The sequence below is a fragment of the Leucoraja erinacea genome, chromosome 4 (genome assembly GCF_028641065.1).
Source record: "Leucoraja erinacea ecotype New England chromosome 4, Leri_hhj_1, whole genome shotgun sequence".
Taxonomy (NCBI): Eukaryota; Metazoa; Chordata; class Chondrichthyes; order Rajiformes; family Rajidae; genus Leucoraja; species Leucoraja erinaceus.
The window spans coordinates 66,774,411-66,792,998 of record NC_073380.1 but is presented as its reverse complement, the minus strand read 5'-3'; the positions used below and the strand labels follow the sequence as shown (position 1 = coordinate 66,792,998).

Genomic DNA, 18,588 nt, shown 5'->3' with positions numbered 1-18,588 from the left:
AAAATCTGTGAAATTTGAACTTGATTCTCATATGTGCGAACTTGTTTTGGCCACAAAGACTTTCTAACTACATCTGGATAATGACAAAATGGCGAGTTCATTTAGACCCTCTTAGATATAATTGTCTCAAGTTTTTTTTCATTTATTGCCAGATTGATGAAATTCAGGAGTTTGGTGCATAAAAGATTTGTTAATGTGGTCATATCTTGAGATAGTATAGTATTGTAAGTACAGCTCCTCCCCAATTTACAAACACCCAACTTATGTACAATCCGTACATATGAACTAATGTTTGGAATACCTACGGCAGGGGTTTGCAGGCATTTTGTGCCATGTGGGAACAATGTCCAAAGCAAATACCTGATTGGTTGTTCGAAACACCCTGGTTTAGCTGCTATTTTTCTCTACATTTGCCTTTGTTTTTATTTACATGTATTGCCAGGTAACTGCATTACCAACATGCACATTTTTCAGTACGTGAGCATTTCTCGGGAACAGAACCCCATCGTAATCAGGGGAGGACCTGTAATGTTATAAAATGTTATAAAAACTCTCAACTGGTGGAGACTGGTGGTCACAATAGCATGTTGAGAATATGGGTGTGAGCAGCACTCATGTGGATTTTGTGTATTGGTTTTGATTAGACAAGGAATGTCTTAGGAATGCTAGTTTTGCAATATGATTTCTAGTCGCTGAAACAGCATTTCATTATCAAAAGGCAGTGAAGCAATTCAAACCCCAACCTCAGCAACTTAAAACTAAAGCTCTAATTCAAGTTCCAAACTACTTGTTTCTCCTCATGATATGCACCATGTCTTGTCACAGTGGCGAAATGCCAAACTTTCCTTTTGACGTAAAAATGTGTACAGACCTGGATCGAAGAACACAATTGCTTTCAAACAGGCATATTCATTGTCATCTATCTGAATTTCTTGGAAAGGCTGCACCAACTCATCCAAAATCCTATTTGCCACACGACTAATTTCCATTTCCGGACTGTTGCGATGTATAGCATAATCGTTCCCTGTTCAAAATGGCATAACTGGTCAGTATAGAAGTAAGAATCGCTCGTAGTAATTATGCTATTTTAAGTGAAATGCGAAGTTAAAATGAATATAAAGGATTTTTTACCTAGCAATAGGATGTCTTTATACGATGTAGAACGCTTCGCCACTCCAAGCAGCAAGTGTTCCCCAGCATGTGCTCTCAACAAAGCAACCTAGTTTCATAACAAAGATGAGAAATTTAGAAGTATATTACTATTAACTAATGAGGGTTATCTTAGACTATCTATTGATATTGTAGATGAAAAGAGTTTGATTATTATTACTTAATGCAGGTCCTGAGCTTTAACCATGTATTCAGCCATCACTGTATCCTGCTTTACTCACTCTGCCAAAACCCTCTCTCAGACCAATAAGCCAATATTGTTAAGGCTTTTCCAAATAGTGAGCACACATGGAAATCAGGCAACCCGACCCTTCAACCCTGCCCCACCATTCAATACGATCATGATTCCAATGGAGCAACTTCCCACTCAGCTAAAAATATTTCAATGTTGTCCCCTTTTAATTATTTCAAGTTTGGTCACCTTAGTTGTCACGGCCCAGAAACAAAGCATGATAAGTGCAGGTGGGATGAAGTAAATTGAGGTGGAAACACAGCGCACAGAGCATTCATTAATTCATATTCTCATTCAATACAGAATGATGTTGTAAAGGCGTACATCACATAGTGTTCCAATTCAATTCCCTTTCTGCAAAATCACATCCTACCCACTCCTCCCCTGCACCTCCAAATCGTTATATTCCACCTGTTCCTACAGATAGATGAAGCAATCTACGCCTCTGAGCAGCTAGATCTGGGCTGATAAATGACTGGTTACAATAACTGATAAATGGTGTTGGCTAAGAATTACAAGAATACAACCTAAAGTAGAGTCCATGAGGGAGAAATGACTGGCCTCTGTACACCAATTCCACCAGATGAGAAACTTATTTCTATAGTATTTGCTTGCACATGAGAATGTAAACAATGTATGAGTTTGCGAGGTGCCATCAGAGTTGCACTGCTCAGTAACTGTAATGAAGTTTGTACACTGTATACTCTGTAGACATTATGTGGTGACGCTGAATGTAATGAATATTTTGGCTGATTGAAGAGGAGCCTATCAAGCAGGTTCCTTTGTCGTGCATAGCATTGAACATGTTGAGGTCTTTTGGTGCAATGCAAGTGGAGAATGTGCCATCGTGTTTCTGAAGACAGACAAAATGCTGGAGTAACTCAGAGTGATAGGCAGCATCTCTGGAGAGAAGAAATGGGTGACATTTCAGGTCGAGACTGGGACTGAAAATCGGGGAGAGGGAGTCTAGAGAAATAGAAGGGTGAGGTTGAAAACGACAGATCAATGCAGGTGATAAGGAAAAAGTAGAATGGTTCATTGTTAGCTGAGGGGAAGGTGCATGTTTCCGACGTGCCTTGAATATTGGAGGGAAGGCTTTGCGGTGGCAGGAGATGAGCATTTTTCTGCAAGACACCCAGCCTCTGACCTATTTTTGTACCCACAGTATTTGTGACAGTTGGGTTTCAGGTGAATGGTGACACCCCCAGGGTACAAAAAGTTGGGCTTCTTTGATGGTTTTGTTGTTGAATGTCAATTAAAGATAATCAGACTCCTACTTTCTGGGGACAGTCACTGCCCAGCAATTTGGTGATGTGCATTTTACCAGTCATTTATCAGCCCGGATCTGAATGTTGTCCAGATCTAGCTGCCCAGAGGCATTCACTGCTTCACTTACAGAATTGTTGCAAATGAAAAATGAATGTGGTGCAAACATCAGTGAACAAATTCATTCAGACACCTGAACCATCCTACCAACAACTAGAGAGGAGTCCCAAATTACCATCTACCTCATTGGAGACCCTCGGACTATCTTTAATGGGACTTTATCTTGAACTGCTACAGTGCCCTCCATAATGTTTGGGACAAAGACCCATAATTTATGTATTTGCTTCTGTACTCCAAATTTGAGATTTGTAATAGAAAACATCACATGTGGTTAAAGTGCACATTGTCTGATTTTAATAGAGGCCATTTTTATACATTTTGGTTTCACCATGTAGAAATTACAGCAGTGTTTATACATTGTCCCCCCCATTTCAGGGCACCATAATGTTTGGGACACAGCATTGTCATGTAAATGAAAGTAGTCATGTTTAATATTTATTTGTATATCGTTTGCATGCAATGATTGCGTGAAGTCTGCGATTCATGGACATCATGCAGGGTGTCTTTTCTGGTGATGCTCTGCCAGGTCTGTATTGCAGCCATCTTTAGCTTATGCTTGTTTTGGGGGCAAGTCCCCTTCAGTTTTCTCCAAAAAGACATGCTCAATTGGGTTCAGATTGGGTGATTGACTTGGCCACTCAAGAATTTTTTATAGCTTTGAAAAACTCCTTTGTTGCTTTGTTTGGGATCATTGTCTTGCTGTAGAATGCACCGCAGGCCAATGAGTTTTGAGGCATTTGGATGTGTCTATGCACATCAGAATTCATTATGCTACTACCATCAGCAGTTATATCATCAATGAAGATAAGTGAGCCAGTACCTTTGGCAGCCATACATACCCAGGCCATAACACACCCACCACTGTGTTTCACAGATGAGGTGGTATGCTTTATGATTTTGGGCAGTTCCTTCTCTCCTCCATACTTTGTTCTTGCCATCACTCTGATATGTTCATCTTCGTCTCATATGTCCACAGACCATTTTCCAGAACTGTAGTTGCTCTTTTAAGTACTTCTTGGCAAACTGTAACCTGGCCATCCGATTTTTGTGACTAACCAGTGGTTTCCATCTTGCCGTGTAGCCTCTGTATTTCTGTTCGTGAAGTCTTCTGCAGACAGTGGTCATTGACAAATCCATACATGACTCCTGAAGAGTGTTTCTGATCTGTCGGACAGGTGTTTGGGTTTTTTTCTTTTTTATAGAGAGAATTATTCTGTCATCAGCTGTGGAGGTCTACCTTGGTCTGCCAGTCCCTTTGTGATTAGTAAGCTGACCAGTGCTCTCTTTCTTCTTAATGGTGTTCCAAACAGTTGATTTTGGTAAGCCTAAGGTTCGGCTAATGACTCTCATAGTTTTATTCCTGTTTCTCAGTCTCATAAAGGCTTCTTTGCCTTTCATTGGCACAACTTTGGTCCTCATATTGATAAACAGCAATAATAGTTTCCAAAGGTGATGGAAAGACTGGAGGAAAGATTAGGTGCTGGGAGCTCTCTTATACCTGCATTAAGGACGCATTTAAACACACCTGAGCAATTACAAACGCTTGTGAAGCCATGTGTCCCAAACATTGTGGTGCCCTGAAATGGGGGGACTATGTATAAACACTGCTGTAATTTCTACATGGTGAAACCAAAATGTATAAAAATGGCCTTTAATAAAATCTGACAATGTGCACTTTAACCACATGTGATTTTTTTTTCTAATACAAATCTCAAATTGTGTAGTACAGAGGCAAATAAATGAATGATGGATCTTTGTCCCAAACATAGAAACATAGAAATTAGGTGCAGGAGTAGGCCATTCGGCCTTTCGAGCCTGCACCGCCATTCAATATGATCATGGCTGAAACATTATGGAGGGCACTGTACATATTCCCTTTATCCTGTAACTACACTATGGGTGGCTGAATTGTAATTAAGTGTAGTCATTCCTCTGACCGGATAGCACGCAACGAAAAGCCTTTCACAGTACCTCGGTACATGTGACAATAAACTAAACTAAACTAAATCATTCCTGACCTAATGAAGAAAGGAAGCAGTTGGAGATGTTTGCATTAGGATTAATACACTGATGAACATCTGCAATCATATCCCTGGGCTGGGAAAAATGGCTTCTAACAATCACAACCATCTTCCTTACGGGGAGGTTGCATGCAGTCGAGGTCACGACCTGTGACCCGTACTGTTGCCACGCAACACCAACTGGAGTACACGCGGTGAACTGCAGGTAAGCATTTACCATTGTTTCCATTGTAGCAAACCTGTTAAAAAACACCGAAATAGTCAATTTTTGCACTGTTAATAATTATGGAAATTGGGGTAACCGTGAGAGACATTTATCCTACTTCAGAATTCCAAAAGTGAGGAGAAATGACGGTAGAGAGAAGCGACGGCTGAAGGGACAAAAACAGCTAAAGTGGTTGGCGAACATTGGCCGTGCAAATATCAAGATTGAAAATATTGGGAATTATCGCGTTTGCTCACTGCATTTCATCAATAGTAAGGCATTATTTGTGTTTTTTTCTTAATTCCTTTGGTATCTAAAAAGTTTCAGAAGTGATAAATCTGGGTGTAAAATCTTGAAATCGCCCATGGTGCTCAAGTAGTTATTTACATGCAAAAATAAAAAGCTTCTGAAGCACAATTTATCATTTAAAAAATCGCGAACCATACGTGGGTTTTAAATTACATTTTACTCAGATGCAAGCCAAGGAATGGCATAATTGTTAGCTGTTAATTGGGCATAATCAGCCTCAGCAAATTAACAATATTTGAAAGGGAGTGGGTGTTTAATCTGTCAAGACATTTTATTATTTGCCAAAATATACATCTCAATAGTATACTGATAGAAAACTTACTTTTCCTCACACCACTTGTAAGTCTGGAGATCTTTTTAATGATAAATTTAGCTTCAGAAGCGTTTTATCTTTGCAAGTAAAAACCCACTTCAGAACCATGGGCGATTTTAAAATTTTACAGCCCGAATTATCACTTCTGAAACTTTTTAGATGCCAAAGGAATGAAGAAAAAACACAAATAATGCTTTGCTGTTGATGAAATGCAGTGGGCAAATGCGATAATTGCCAATATTTTCAATCTTGATATCTGCACGGCCAATGTTCGCCAACTACTTTAGCTGTTGTTGTCCCTTCACCTCTCGCTTCTCTCCACCATCATTTCTCCTAATTTTTGGAATTCTGAAGTAGGATAAATGTCTCTCAAGCTTACCCCGATTTCCACAATTATTTACAGCACAGAAAAATGACAATTTTAGCATTTGTTAACGGGTAAGAAAGTATGCGTTTTGTGTATTAACAGTATATGCCAGAAGCTGCCATGTACTTCACATGGATTGAGCTGCTCCGTGCGTCGTGAACTTTGACCCGATAACCTTACGTGCAACCCCCCTATAAGAGATAAGACCGCACTCATCAAGGTGTTTATCTTTTATATCCTTTCACTTTGACTTCGACTCCTGAGTGCTCCACGCTGTCAAGTGCTGCCTTGGTGCCAAGGGCAGTGCCCCTCACCTCACCTCCAGAATGTATAGATAAGGACTGTGACTAAGTTTCAAGTGCAATAATCCAAGAGAAATCCAAATGAGAACTGGAAAGTAGGCGCATGATGGAAGAAAGAAAGAGCACACAGAATATAAAACAGCACAGCTCTGAAGAAGGGTCTCAACCCGAAACGTCATCCATTCCTTCTTTCGAGAGATGCTGCTTGTCACGCTGAGTTACTCCAGCCTTTTGTATCTATCTTCAGCATAGGAACAAGTCGTGGGCCCACAATGTCTGTGCCAAATATAATGCTAATCTCATCTGCCTGCACATGATCCATATCCTTTAATTCTCTGCATATCCATGTGCCTATCAAAACATTTATTGAGTGCCACTAACGTCTGCCTCCACCACCACCCCTGAAAGCATGTTGCTGGTATCTACCAAGCTCTGTCGACAAAACTCATTCTGTACATCTCCTTTAAACATAGCTCCTCTCACCTTAAAGCTATCCCATCTTGCCCTTGACATTTCCACCCTTGGAACAAGCTTCTGACTGTCTACCTTATCAGTGCCTTTCACAAGTTTATATATATCTATCAGGTCTCCCCCTCAAGTCTGACCAACCTCTCTTGTGGCTCATGCAGAAGTTTGGAATCTTATTTGGGTCTTTTATACGGCCATAATAAACAAACCAATGGCAATGGGATCCTTAAAAAAATATGACTGCTTATTTATAATGCACAACAACCATCATTTTAAATGCACTTATCATCAAAGTAATGTGTCTGCATAAACCCTTTAATCATCTTTGACCACTTCGATCACTGAAGCAATTCAGTTGCATCAGTTAACAAGTGCCAAGCTGTCTGTACAAAGGGAAGGTTCCCCCTGTGGGCACCTCCACTTGGAGATGGCTGTATATGACCTTATTTTTCAAGCAGCTCTTTTCAGCACTTGGAAGCAGGAACAATGAGCGATCTTTGCCCAGTTTATTGTTATACTCCAACTGTGCACACACCCCAGCAATATCAGGTCACATAACACTGCCCTTTTGGCTTCTTAAACATCAGTTTTACATCATTGGGCACATCAGCACATAGAATCTACCAACGGTCCACCAAAAATGTTTCTACACAAAGCTTATGCGTATTGCATAATAAAAAATATGGACGTATAGTATCCGACTATATTTCTTAGAACAATTTAATCAGCTTCAACAAGTATATTTATATGGTGCCTTTAATACAATTGCACATTCTGCAGGCTTCATAAATAGTCTTTAGATTTTTAGGCTTTAAAGATCACTGAGTCCGTGGCGACCACCAATCACCCTGTACACTAACACTATCATGCACACTAGGGACAATTTTACAATGTTACCGAAGCCAATTAACCTACAAATCTGTACATCCTTGGAGTGTGGAAGAAAACCAGAGCACCTAGAGAAAACCCACATAGTCATAGGGAGACTGTTCAACCTCCTTACAGACAGTACTTGTAGTTGGGGTCAAACCTGGGTCTCTGGCGCTGTAAGGCAGCAACTCTCCAGCTGCGCCACCGAGCCGCTGCTAACGTGAGAGCCAGCAGAAGGGAAAAACTGGGAAACAAAAGAAAGATCTTCAAAAGATCTTGGAGTATGAAAAACTTTGGAAGAGATAAAGAATGAGAAATGGGAAATTCTGTTTTTAGGCCTGCTGACCCCCGTCAGTTCTGTTTGACTAATTCATTGATGTGAAAAGTTAAATTTCCAGATGAAATAGTCATGTTGTCCAGCTTTAGGTTCTGTAGTGACTGGACCCTATGTGCCGTGACCAAGGCCATCAGCATGACTGTTTTCATAGTCAGTTTCTGTAGGGACAGAGCTGTAGCTGGAGACCAGTTCCTTAACATGGTCAGTACAATGCTCACACCCCATATTTGGGAGTACCTGGTTCTTGGGGGATTAACATTAAAATGCTCCTCATTAGTTTGGTTACCAGGGTGTGTCCCAACAGAATGCCGTTCTATTCCTTGCCACAGGTATGTAGACAGAGCACTTCTGGCGCAGTTGATGGCACTATGACTGAGCCTCTCATCGTAATGGAGGCTTGCCAGGAATTCCAGAACAGACGGGATGTTCATAGATCTGTGGGTGATCTTTCCTTTGTTACCGAATGGACCAGTAAATTAGATGGATGGTGATGCATGGTTCGAATACCATGTCTAGTATCACCGGTAACCATGGTTGAGTAGGCCAATCGGGTACTATCAAAATACCAGACGCAGAGTCTTGCTGTATTTTCCTTAATACCCGACTGATGAGGCAGTAAGGAGGGAATGCATAAATAAACAATCCCCCAATGCAGCGAAAATGCATCCGTTGCCACTGCCCCTGGTCTGGTTCCCATGAAACATAATTTGATAACTGGTGATTGAGCCTGGATGCGAAAAGATCGATATCTGGTGTTCCATACCATGCTGTAATTTCAGCAAATACATTTTTATCCAACATCCATTCAGTGTTTTCATTGAATTTGCGTGACCTGGTGTCTGCCACTAAATTTAGTTTACCTGGTAAGTAGGTAGCTGATATCCAAATATCTCTCTGGATACACCATTGCCAAATTGTGTTGGCCAGATTGTCACATGATGTCGATTTGTTTCCACCCATATGGTTGATATATGCTACCACGGTGGTGTTGTCAATTTGTAGTTTAACATGCTGGTGATATAACCCAGAATAATATGACTTAAGGCAATGGAATGCACTTAACATTTCCAGGTAGTTTATGCCCAGTGTTTGTAATAATGATGCTTCCTGTGCATTCCATCTCCCTCCACAGCTGGAGATGGAAGTGGTAGCACCCCAACCAAGTGCACTGGCATCAGTTTGTAGCACCATAGACGGGTTGCTGATAATTATTGGATTGGGATAATACCTGACTATGTTCCCACCATTTTAGTTCCATTATGGCCTCTGTTGGTAGCTTCATTGGTCTTTCAAAATGGCCATCATTAAGTTTGAGTGCTCTTATTTTTGCTCTGTGTAAATTTCGATAGTGTAAAGGTCCGAATTGTGTGGCTGGAAATGCAGCCACTATCGTCCCAATTATTCTAGCTACCAGTCTAATGGATGGTTTGGTGACGTCAATAATTTCGCTACAAGCCTCTATTAAGGCTGTAACCTTTTCTTTCGGCAAAGTCACTGACATGAGAACTGAGTTAATGGTGAACCCCACATAATCTATTTTTGTTGAAGGCGTTAATTTAGACTGAACTGGATGGATGATAAACCTCAGACTTCCAAACAATTGTTTTGTGGCTGTTACCGCTTGTTTAGCCAATTCCAAAGTTTTGCCAACAATAAGTATGTCATCTAGATATGCCATTACCATGTGTTTTTGTTTCCGCAGTAACGCTAGGGCTGGTTTCAAATTTTTTGTGAACAGCCTGGGGCTGATGTTAGACCATTAGGTAGTGCCCTGTATTGCCAGTCTGATCCATCCAGTCGAATTTTAAAATAACATCTATGGTCACCTATTGTGGGTACTGTATAGTAAGCATCTTTTAAATCAATGCTTGCCATGTAGTAGCCTTCGGAAATCAATTGCTTAGCAGTAACAAAGGTTTCCTTCTTGAAATGAATATATTGTACAAAGGCATTCAAAGTAGTTAAATCGATGATGATGCGGCAACCACCATCTTTCTTGTTTTTTATAAAGATGTTGGACACGAATTCCTGTGATTCGTGTTGGGTTTTCTCAATTACTCCTTTTTTATATAGTCGCTGTAATTCAGCATGTGCTTTAGATTTTTATATGCCTGTGAGCACGAACATTCGGTTTGGTACATGCTGAACTGGAGGGTTATGTTTTTGTATAAATTCTATGGTATAACCCTGGATACGGCTTAGAATATGTGTCGGTAGTTAACTTATTCCATGCATCCAAATAATATCGTAATCTCCCACCAACTTCCATGCCCCCTTTAATTCTTAAGGAACCAGACCCACCTACCTCCATGGTTACCAGTGGTAGGTATGTTACTTCTTCGGCATCCTCCGTGGACGTTGAGGTGCCGTTGTCTGGGTCTGTAGTTAGGTTGGTGTTGATGGCTTGCGCATTTTCCGGGAAGGTCGGCCTGGGCCATGGCCTAAAAATGACCGATGTTGGGTGTTCCTGGTTTTGCGCTTTCTCCAGTTTGTCTTCGCCGACTGGTGAGTGTGTAGGGGTGATGTTTATCGCCGTAGTAGCTTTTGGATGCTGCTTTTATGAGCCCCAGGGTTTTTGCCCCTTCGTCAAGTTCTTTGACTTGTTTTGATAAATCCCCTCCAAATAGTAGTATTGATGGTTTGGAGGTTCCAGGTTTGCAGAGGCCTGCAAATTTGGGGTCTAAAGCCGGTTGGATAGCACTTTTCCTAATATTGTTTAACTCATATTGTGAGTTGCAGAGTAAAGCCAGTGCATCTTGGTGGTCTAGGGTCATGTTTTGCTCATTCAATGTGCGGGCAAATGCTGCCTGCTGTTAGGACTTTTAGGACTCTCTGTATTTTTAAGTCCCTGGTTCTAATCGATGCCCCGACATGTTTCCAGACGCATTGGTTGACACTGGGAACATTTAGCGACTTGCAGTTCCCTGGTGGTAAGTGTCGTGCCGTGGTGTCCGATAATGCCTGTCCCTGTAGTTGGTTAAAAGACATGTAGTCAATGCTTACCGCTATTTTCGGCTCCAGGTTTAGGCCAGTTTGGTCGAGTTGGATAAACTGGGACACCATATCCAACATGTTTTTTTTCACCCCAGGCATACTAGGGGTATGTTGATCACTCCCCTCTTCAGGGTCAGCCCAGAATTGACCCTCTGTGCTCCCCTCTGATGAGGGAGAAACACTGTGCAGCCCCACAAGAGATACTGTTGTGGGGCTTACTAACTGCCCACTGTGGCTAGCCTCCATCTCCCGGAGCCTGCCACTTGGAGTATTTCCTCCTGCAGCCGCTCCAACCGGCTCCAATGCTCATGGGCACTGGCCGCTCGCGGCTGCTCCTGATCCTGCAGCCGCTCCAACCGGTTCCAATGCTCACGGGCACTGGCCGTCGCGGCTGCTCCTGATCCTGCAGCCGCTCCAACCGGCTCCAATGCTCAAGGGCACTGGCCGCTCGCGGCTGCTCCTGTTTCCCCAGCCGCTCCAACCGGCCCCAATGCTCACGGGCACTGGCCGCTCGCGGCTGTTCCTAATCCTGCAGCCGCTCCAACCGGCTCCAATGCTCACGGGCACTGGCCGTCACGGCTGCTTTTGTTCCCCGCTCCCAGCCGCTCCAACCGGCTCCAATGCGCACAGGCACTGGCCGCTCGCGGCTGCCCCTGAAGCCGCTCCAACCGGCCCCAATGCTCACGGGCACTGGCCGATCGCGGCTATTCAGAGTCGGACTCATCGGAGTCAACGACTCTGTTAGTTTTTTGCTTCGCTCTACCTCCCGGCCGTGGCCGGTGCAGGAGCGAAGTCGGGCACAGCTGTTCCCATTACGGGAGATTGGCGTGCCGTTGGCTGCTGCTGCTGGCTGCCCGCAACTCCGCGGTTCTCCCCCGCCAGCTTTCTCGCAGCCTTCGTGGATCTGGTCCATGTCTCCACCTGTAAGGTAAGTGGAAAGAACGCAGAGTCTCCTTACATGCTGTTCCCGGCTTTCAAATTCTGCCGCTAAGGGAACGTCGTTCACCCTGCTGTGACTCGTTACAATGCGTGTAGCGATATGACGCGCATGCGTCCTGGGGGGGTTCTTCATGTAGTCACTCACGTGACTCCGAAGTAAAATTGGAAACAGCTTTGGAATAAAACAATGGGAATTATATTGCATGGTACATTTTTTCAGCAGTGATTCATGAAAAATGTATTGAAACTTGTTTCTATCAAAAATTATTTTCCTACGTGCAGAACGCTATTCCAAAGATTAACATCACAGCAATGCACCATGACAATCCAGCAGGTTTACCTAAAACAAATCTTGAGTTCATGCTCTTGTGGGTCTAGATAAAAGTTGCTGAAGTGGCCATTTTGAGTTCATTTAACTTAAAGCAGGATCAACCTTTCAATTATTTGTCTTCATTTTTTTTAAATTGAGAGATTAAAATTGAAATCTCTGTGAAATGCAATTTGCAATTGAAATCAGTTGAAAGACCAATATAATTGCCGAAAGCTCGATATACCATCAGATCAGTTCAGTATCTGGACTATAAGCGTACTTGTGCTTTTAAATCAGCCAAAATATACTCAATTATTAATTACACAGGTCCTTCGGTGTTCAGTGCAGAACAACAGCAAATCTACATTTTCTTCATATATAGTAGGATGTGATTCGATGAGCCAGCATTTTTTACTGATTGCTAAATGCACTTGGTTTGCCGTGCCATCACAGAGGACAGAGGTCAACTATCTGGGTATGAACTAGACTGGGTAGGAAGAGCGGATCTGCTTCCATGAAGTTCACCCAAATAAATAGGTTTTTATAACAATCCATGAAAGTCATTGTTATAGAGTTATAATGCATTGAGACAGCTCCATTGGCCCAAAATATCCATACAATACAATACGATAGAACTTTATTTATCTCATGAGGGAAATTGATCTGCCAACAGGCATAAAACATAAAAATACATGAAAAGTAGGATCTCCTGTGGCAATCTGTCGTGCAGCTTGGTGGAACCAGTCTGTTGCTGAAGGTACTCCTCAAGTTGACCAGTGTGTCATAAAGGGAGTGAGCTGTATTGTCCTGAATGCCCCGCAGTTTGAAGAGCATCCTCCTCTCCAAGACCACCTCCCATGGATCCAACTCCACACCCAGGATGGAGCCAGCCTTCCATGCTGACTAAGGTGCCTTCCTGAGCTAGTCCTATTTGCTTGCAGTTGATCAATATCACTAAACCTTTCCTATCCATGCACCTGTCCAAATGCCTTTTAAACTTGATAATAGTACCCACCTCAACCACTTCTTTTCACACCTCGATCCATATACCCACGATCCTCTGTGAAAAACTTGCCCCTCTCTATTTAAACCTATGCCCTCTAGTTTTTGAAGAAGTCTCTACCCAAAATGTCACCCATTCCTTCTCTCCAGATACTGCCTGCCCCACTGAGTTACTCCAGCATTTTGTGTCTACCCTCTAGTTTTAGACTGCCCTACCCTGGGTAAAAGACCATGACTCCTTTGCTCCAGTGAACACAGACCCAATATATCTAGTAATTCCTTATAATACAAACCTTCCAGTCCCAACAACATCCTGGTGATTCTTTTTAGCATGACTTCTAGCTTAATCACATCCTTCCTGTAGCATGGCGAGCAGAACTGCACACAATATTTTAGGTACGATATCAACAATGTCTTTTACAGTTCGAACATAGTCCCAACTTGTAATTAATGCTGCATGACCCACTGAGTTACTCCAGCACTTTGTGTCTTCTCTTGTACTCTTAGGATTCTCCTTTACCTTATCTGCTTTTGATGTCTCATGTCCACTTTTAAGGATACTTAGTTTATTAAAAACTACTAAGCAGCAGCATTTTATTCTAGATTTATTTAACTACTTGAATAGGGTCATAGAGTCATAGAGTGGTACAGTGTGTAAACACGCCTTCCAGCCCAACTTGCTCACACCTACCAACATGTCAAGCTACAATAGTCTCACTTGCCCGCATTTGGTCCATATCCCTCCAAACCTGTCCGATCCATTTAAATGCTCCAACAGTCAAAATCCCAAGTCCACAGATCAATAATCAAGGTTGCTAGATTATTTAGATATAGATGCCAGGTTATATAGATGTGGGAGTGCACATGTAAATATAAAGCACCTGATACAGCAATAAGCTGCAATAGAAGAGTGAGAAGCTAAGTAACCATTTTGGAGCGGTTCACACTACCTGATCATCCAAAGGCAGTTCGCAGAAAGCTGGAATGTACTTTGCCCATTCCACCAAAATCAACAACTGTTCCTTCATTGACTCACAGACATCACTAATAGTAGCAACTTTCTTTGTGTTGATGTCTGTGTTTGCTGCAGAAACCGAAAGGGCGATCTGCTGCGAAACAAAAACAAATGGCACGAAATTAAATTACAGCTCAGGACATGTTAATTGTTTTCACAAGCATTTGCTGTTCCCAGAACACAATCCAAAGACGCATTCATGCAGATAATTAAAAAGCCAAATGAGATTATTTTTGCTCCACTAGTGATTAATGTGAATGGAAATACACCGCCTGTTGTTTCACTAACATCAATGAGAGTTTAGCAGAGACTGTAAACAGGCTTTTGACTTTCAAAAAGATTCATGTTTGGTAGCATAATACTATTCTAAAGTAAAACCTGGAAGCCAGAAAAAAAATAATCATCCAATAAAAAGCATTTAGTTTGTAATTAATGCCATGAAACCATATCATGTGCAGTCCATATAACCATATAACCATATAACAAGTCCTTCAAGGTCAATTAATATTCAGACTTAAATATTTAACTGAACACCAGCTCTCCAGCGACAGAATTCCTTGTTTGACTTGTTATATAGCTGGGTGGGCATGTGTAGAACAACTATCATGCAAATTATGAATTGAATGCACTCATTTTTCATTTTGCTGATAGATGCAAAACATCCAATTTAATTCAGGTTTGTGGGAAAATTACCTGCTTAACATCAAAAGTAAAAGAAAATGGAGCATGATTTTGGGGCAGCTAATATATCACAACAAAGCAATGTTGCCAGTTTAACAATGATCCAATTACACTGGAAGTTATAAGTTATTCATTATCGATAAAACACCTTGGAATCATTTTGAGGTTCTAAAAGATAGCATATACATGCAAGTCTATTGTTTTCTTTGAACTATATTATCCACGGTATTTCTTCATATTATTGGTGGTCTTACACTGACCATTTTAAGGTTGTATATCATCATGATTTATCTCCACTGGCATCCTGCCCTTAAATCACAGTACAGCACACGGGTCAAATTGTAACCTGATATAAACTGGATGTGTGCACATTAAGAAAGGTACATATAACTGCACCTTTTTTTCTTTACAGTGTTCCTTCCAGCACATTGACTCTGTTGACCCGCCATTGATTAATATTCCACAGGGAGTACCAGAAATAATTTTTTTTTAATTTCTGTAGAAGTTGTGTGCTGGTCGGAGATGGAAGGGCACATACTGGGTACGGCATCAAGGCACAACTCTGCTCTCCAACTTTTATCTACCTTTGCCAGGCCTAAGGCAGGCACAGTGACCAGGTACCAGATTTCAACGCACAAAATAACTGAGTTGTGTTTGTGTTCATTTCAAATCGATCTTGCCTCTGTAGAACATGACCATTTCCAACTACCAAATACATCATGACAGCAACAGAGAGGCCTGAAGTAACTGACTGTATAAATGTCCCAATGGTTTGTATTTAACACTTTAAAATGTTCTCTTAGTTACTTATCATGATGCAGAAGGAAACTATTCAGCCCAACACGTCCTCACTGGATTCCACAGAGAAATACCATCAAAGTCATTGCACTCTCCATATTTTCATATGGCCCTGTAATTTATTCACCCACATATGACCTTCAACACCCAACCCCCTAGTCCCCAACCACTGCTGATTTGTCTGCCTCATGTACACTACAGGGTTTTTTATAGGGGTCAGTTAACCCACCAGTATATATTTGCGATGTTGGAGGAAACTGAAGCACTTGGCAATAGTCATAGTGACAGTGCTTAAGCCTGAAAGAACCTTGGGTCCCTGGCACTGAGGCAGCAACACTAACTGCTCAGCATCGTATCATGTAGGATATACATTTAATCCAGAGCCCAACCAGTCAGCGGTAGAGAGAAAAATGGATGGGGAAAAGCCTCAAATCTTGTGGCCTAAATCCTGCCAGAGGAAAGAGTGGGAGACCATTAACACTGACCTCATCCATCTTCTGGAAGGATTGAAGGGATGTGTAGAAAGAAAACTGGAGAAGATGGGAGACACCATATCTAACTATGGGGCGGAGAGATTTGGGGTGAAGGTCATGAAACAGAGAACACAGAAGGAACCAGCACTCCAGTACAAGTCCAGGAGGCAGCAGGAGATCAAAAGACTGGTGAAAGAAAGCTGAGAAAACAGTGGAGGAAGGCCACAGAGGCAGAAAGGAAAGGACTCGATACAGTGCAGGCAGAAATAAAGCAGTGCCTGGCAATCCTGCAAAGAGCAGAATGCCTGAGAAAGCAACACAAGAAGAAAGAACGGGCGAGGACAAGTTTCTACAGAGATCCGTATAAGTTTGTCAAAAGCCTCTTTGTCAAGGAGAAGAGCGGGATCCTGAGAGTACCTGTAAGGGAACAGGAGGAGCACCCGAGGAAGATGTACTCTGACAACCTGAGGCATGAGCCAGTCACCATTCCAGATGACATGCCACCTATCCACCCACCTGAGCACCAGATGGACATAAGGCCTCCTACATGGAAGGAGGTGGAGAACACAGTAAAACGGGCAAGAGCAGCATCAGCCCCAGGGCCCAATGGCATCTCATACCGGCTCTATAAGAACATCCCTGGTGCCCTGAAATACCTTTGGAAGTTAATGAAAGTGGCATGGGGGAAAGAAATCATACCTAAGGCATGGCGAAGGGCAGGAGGGATCTTAATTCCCAAAGAAAAGAACTCCTCAACCATTAGCCAATTCCGCCAGATCAGCCTTCTGAACGTGGAAGGAAAGATCTTCTTTGGTGTTGTGGCCCAAAGACTCTCAGCTTTTTTGCAGAGCAACAACTTCATTGACACGTCAGTGCAGAAAGCAGGGGTACGTGGTTTCTCAGGATGTCTGGAACATGCAAACGTCATCTGGCACCAGATACAAACTGCCAAGAAGGAAAAGAGAGATCTGCATGTGGCTTTCTTAGATCTTGCCAATGCCTTTGGTTTGGTGCCCCACAAGACTCTTTGGGCAGCCTATAATTTCTTCCAGGTCCCAGAGGTCATCACAAAGCTGGTAAAAGCTTACTTCCAGGACCTTCAGTTCTGTGTCACAACACAGGACAACACCACCGCCTGGCAGCACCTTGAGGTAGGCATAATGGCAGGCTGTACCATTTCTCCTCTGGTTTTCACCATGGCAATAGAGCTCATCATTCGAGCATCACGATGGGTGGTCGAAGGGGAATGCTTGAAGAGTGGGCTGCGTCTTCCTCCAATCAGGGCGTACATGGATGACATGACCACAATAACAACAACAAAAGCATGCACCAAACGTCTGCTGGATAAACTCCAGGAAAACATCAAATGGGCACGAATGGAGATTAAACCCAGCAAATCCTGTTGTATTCCGATCGTCAAAGGCCGGCTCACTGTCGACAGGTTCCGCATCAATAACGAGACAATACCAACTGTCCTGGAGAAGCCTGTCAAAAGCCTCGGGCAATGGTACACCGCATACCTCAAGGATGCAGAGCCGGTGGAACAACTCAGGCAGGATACAATCAGTGGCCTCAAGCAAATCAACAACACTGCTCTCCCACGGAAGCTGAAGCTTTGGTGCCTTCAATTCGGTCTACTGCCCCGACTCATGTAGCCAATTACCATCTACGTGGCCACATTATTCCAGGTCAACCAGCTGGCGAAATCACAAGTGAGGAAGTGGCTTGGGCAACCGAGATGCCTCAGCAGCATAGGGCTCTATGGGAATGGAGCCCTCGCACTGCCAGTCTCAAGCCTCGTGGAGGAGTACAAATGTGCCAAAGTGAGGCTGGACATGACACTAACAGAATCCCGGGACCCAATAATAAGAGTTGTTGCTCCAACCCTAGCAACAGGAAAGAAATGGACACCAGCAGAAGTTGTACTGGACGCAAAATCCGCCCTCCAACACCGGGACACAGTGGGCCATGTCTAACAAGGCTGAGGGGGCTTTGGCCTGGGAGCAATGAAACCTACCTGGCAAAAGGCTACTCCAGCTGAACGTCGGCACCTGGTGGTGGAGGTGGTGCGCAACCAGGAAGAAGCAGCCAGGTGTACCAAAGCCATATCCCAAGCCAAACAAGGCCGCTGGATGACGTGGGATGGGGTTGAGAGGAGTAAGATCACATGGAGAGAGCTGTGGACCATGGAGTCAAATAAGTTGAGCTTCATTATCAGAGCTACATATGACGTCCTTCCCTCTCCCACAAACCTAAATCTTTGGCTGCGAGAGGATCGACCAGTTCCAGCAAACCTCAAGCACATCCTGGTCGGTTGTAAGACCAGCCTAACACAAGGCAGATACACCTGGCGACATAACCAGGTGCTGAGGTGTTTGGCAGCTGAACTCGAGTGC

General features: G+C 42.9%; 1 protein-coding gene across 2 annotated transcripts in view; it reads right to left on the bottom strand.

The window, feature by feature from the left end:
• Positions 1–18,588, bottom strand: part of LOC129696521 (hepatocyte nuclear factor 4-gamma-like) — a 148,520-nt gene that overhangs the window by 19,357 nt on the left and 110,575 nt on the right. For both annotated transcript variants that reach the window (XM_055634514.1, XM_055634513.1), the window contains exons 5-7: positions 14,176–14,334; positions 1,132–1,219; positions 872–1,024 (exon numbers count right to left, since the gene is read on the bottom strand). In XM_055634514.1, the coding sequence (XP_055490489.1) occupies positions 872–1,024; positions 1,132–1,219; positions 14,176–14,334 (400 nt within the window). The remainder of the gene's footprint in view (positions 1–871; positions 1,025–1,131; positions 1,220–14,175; positions 14,335–18,588) is intronic.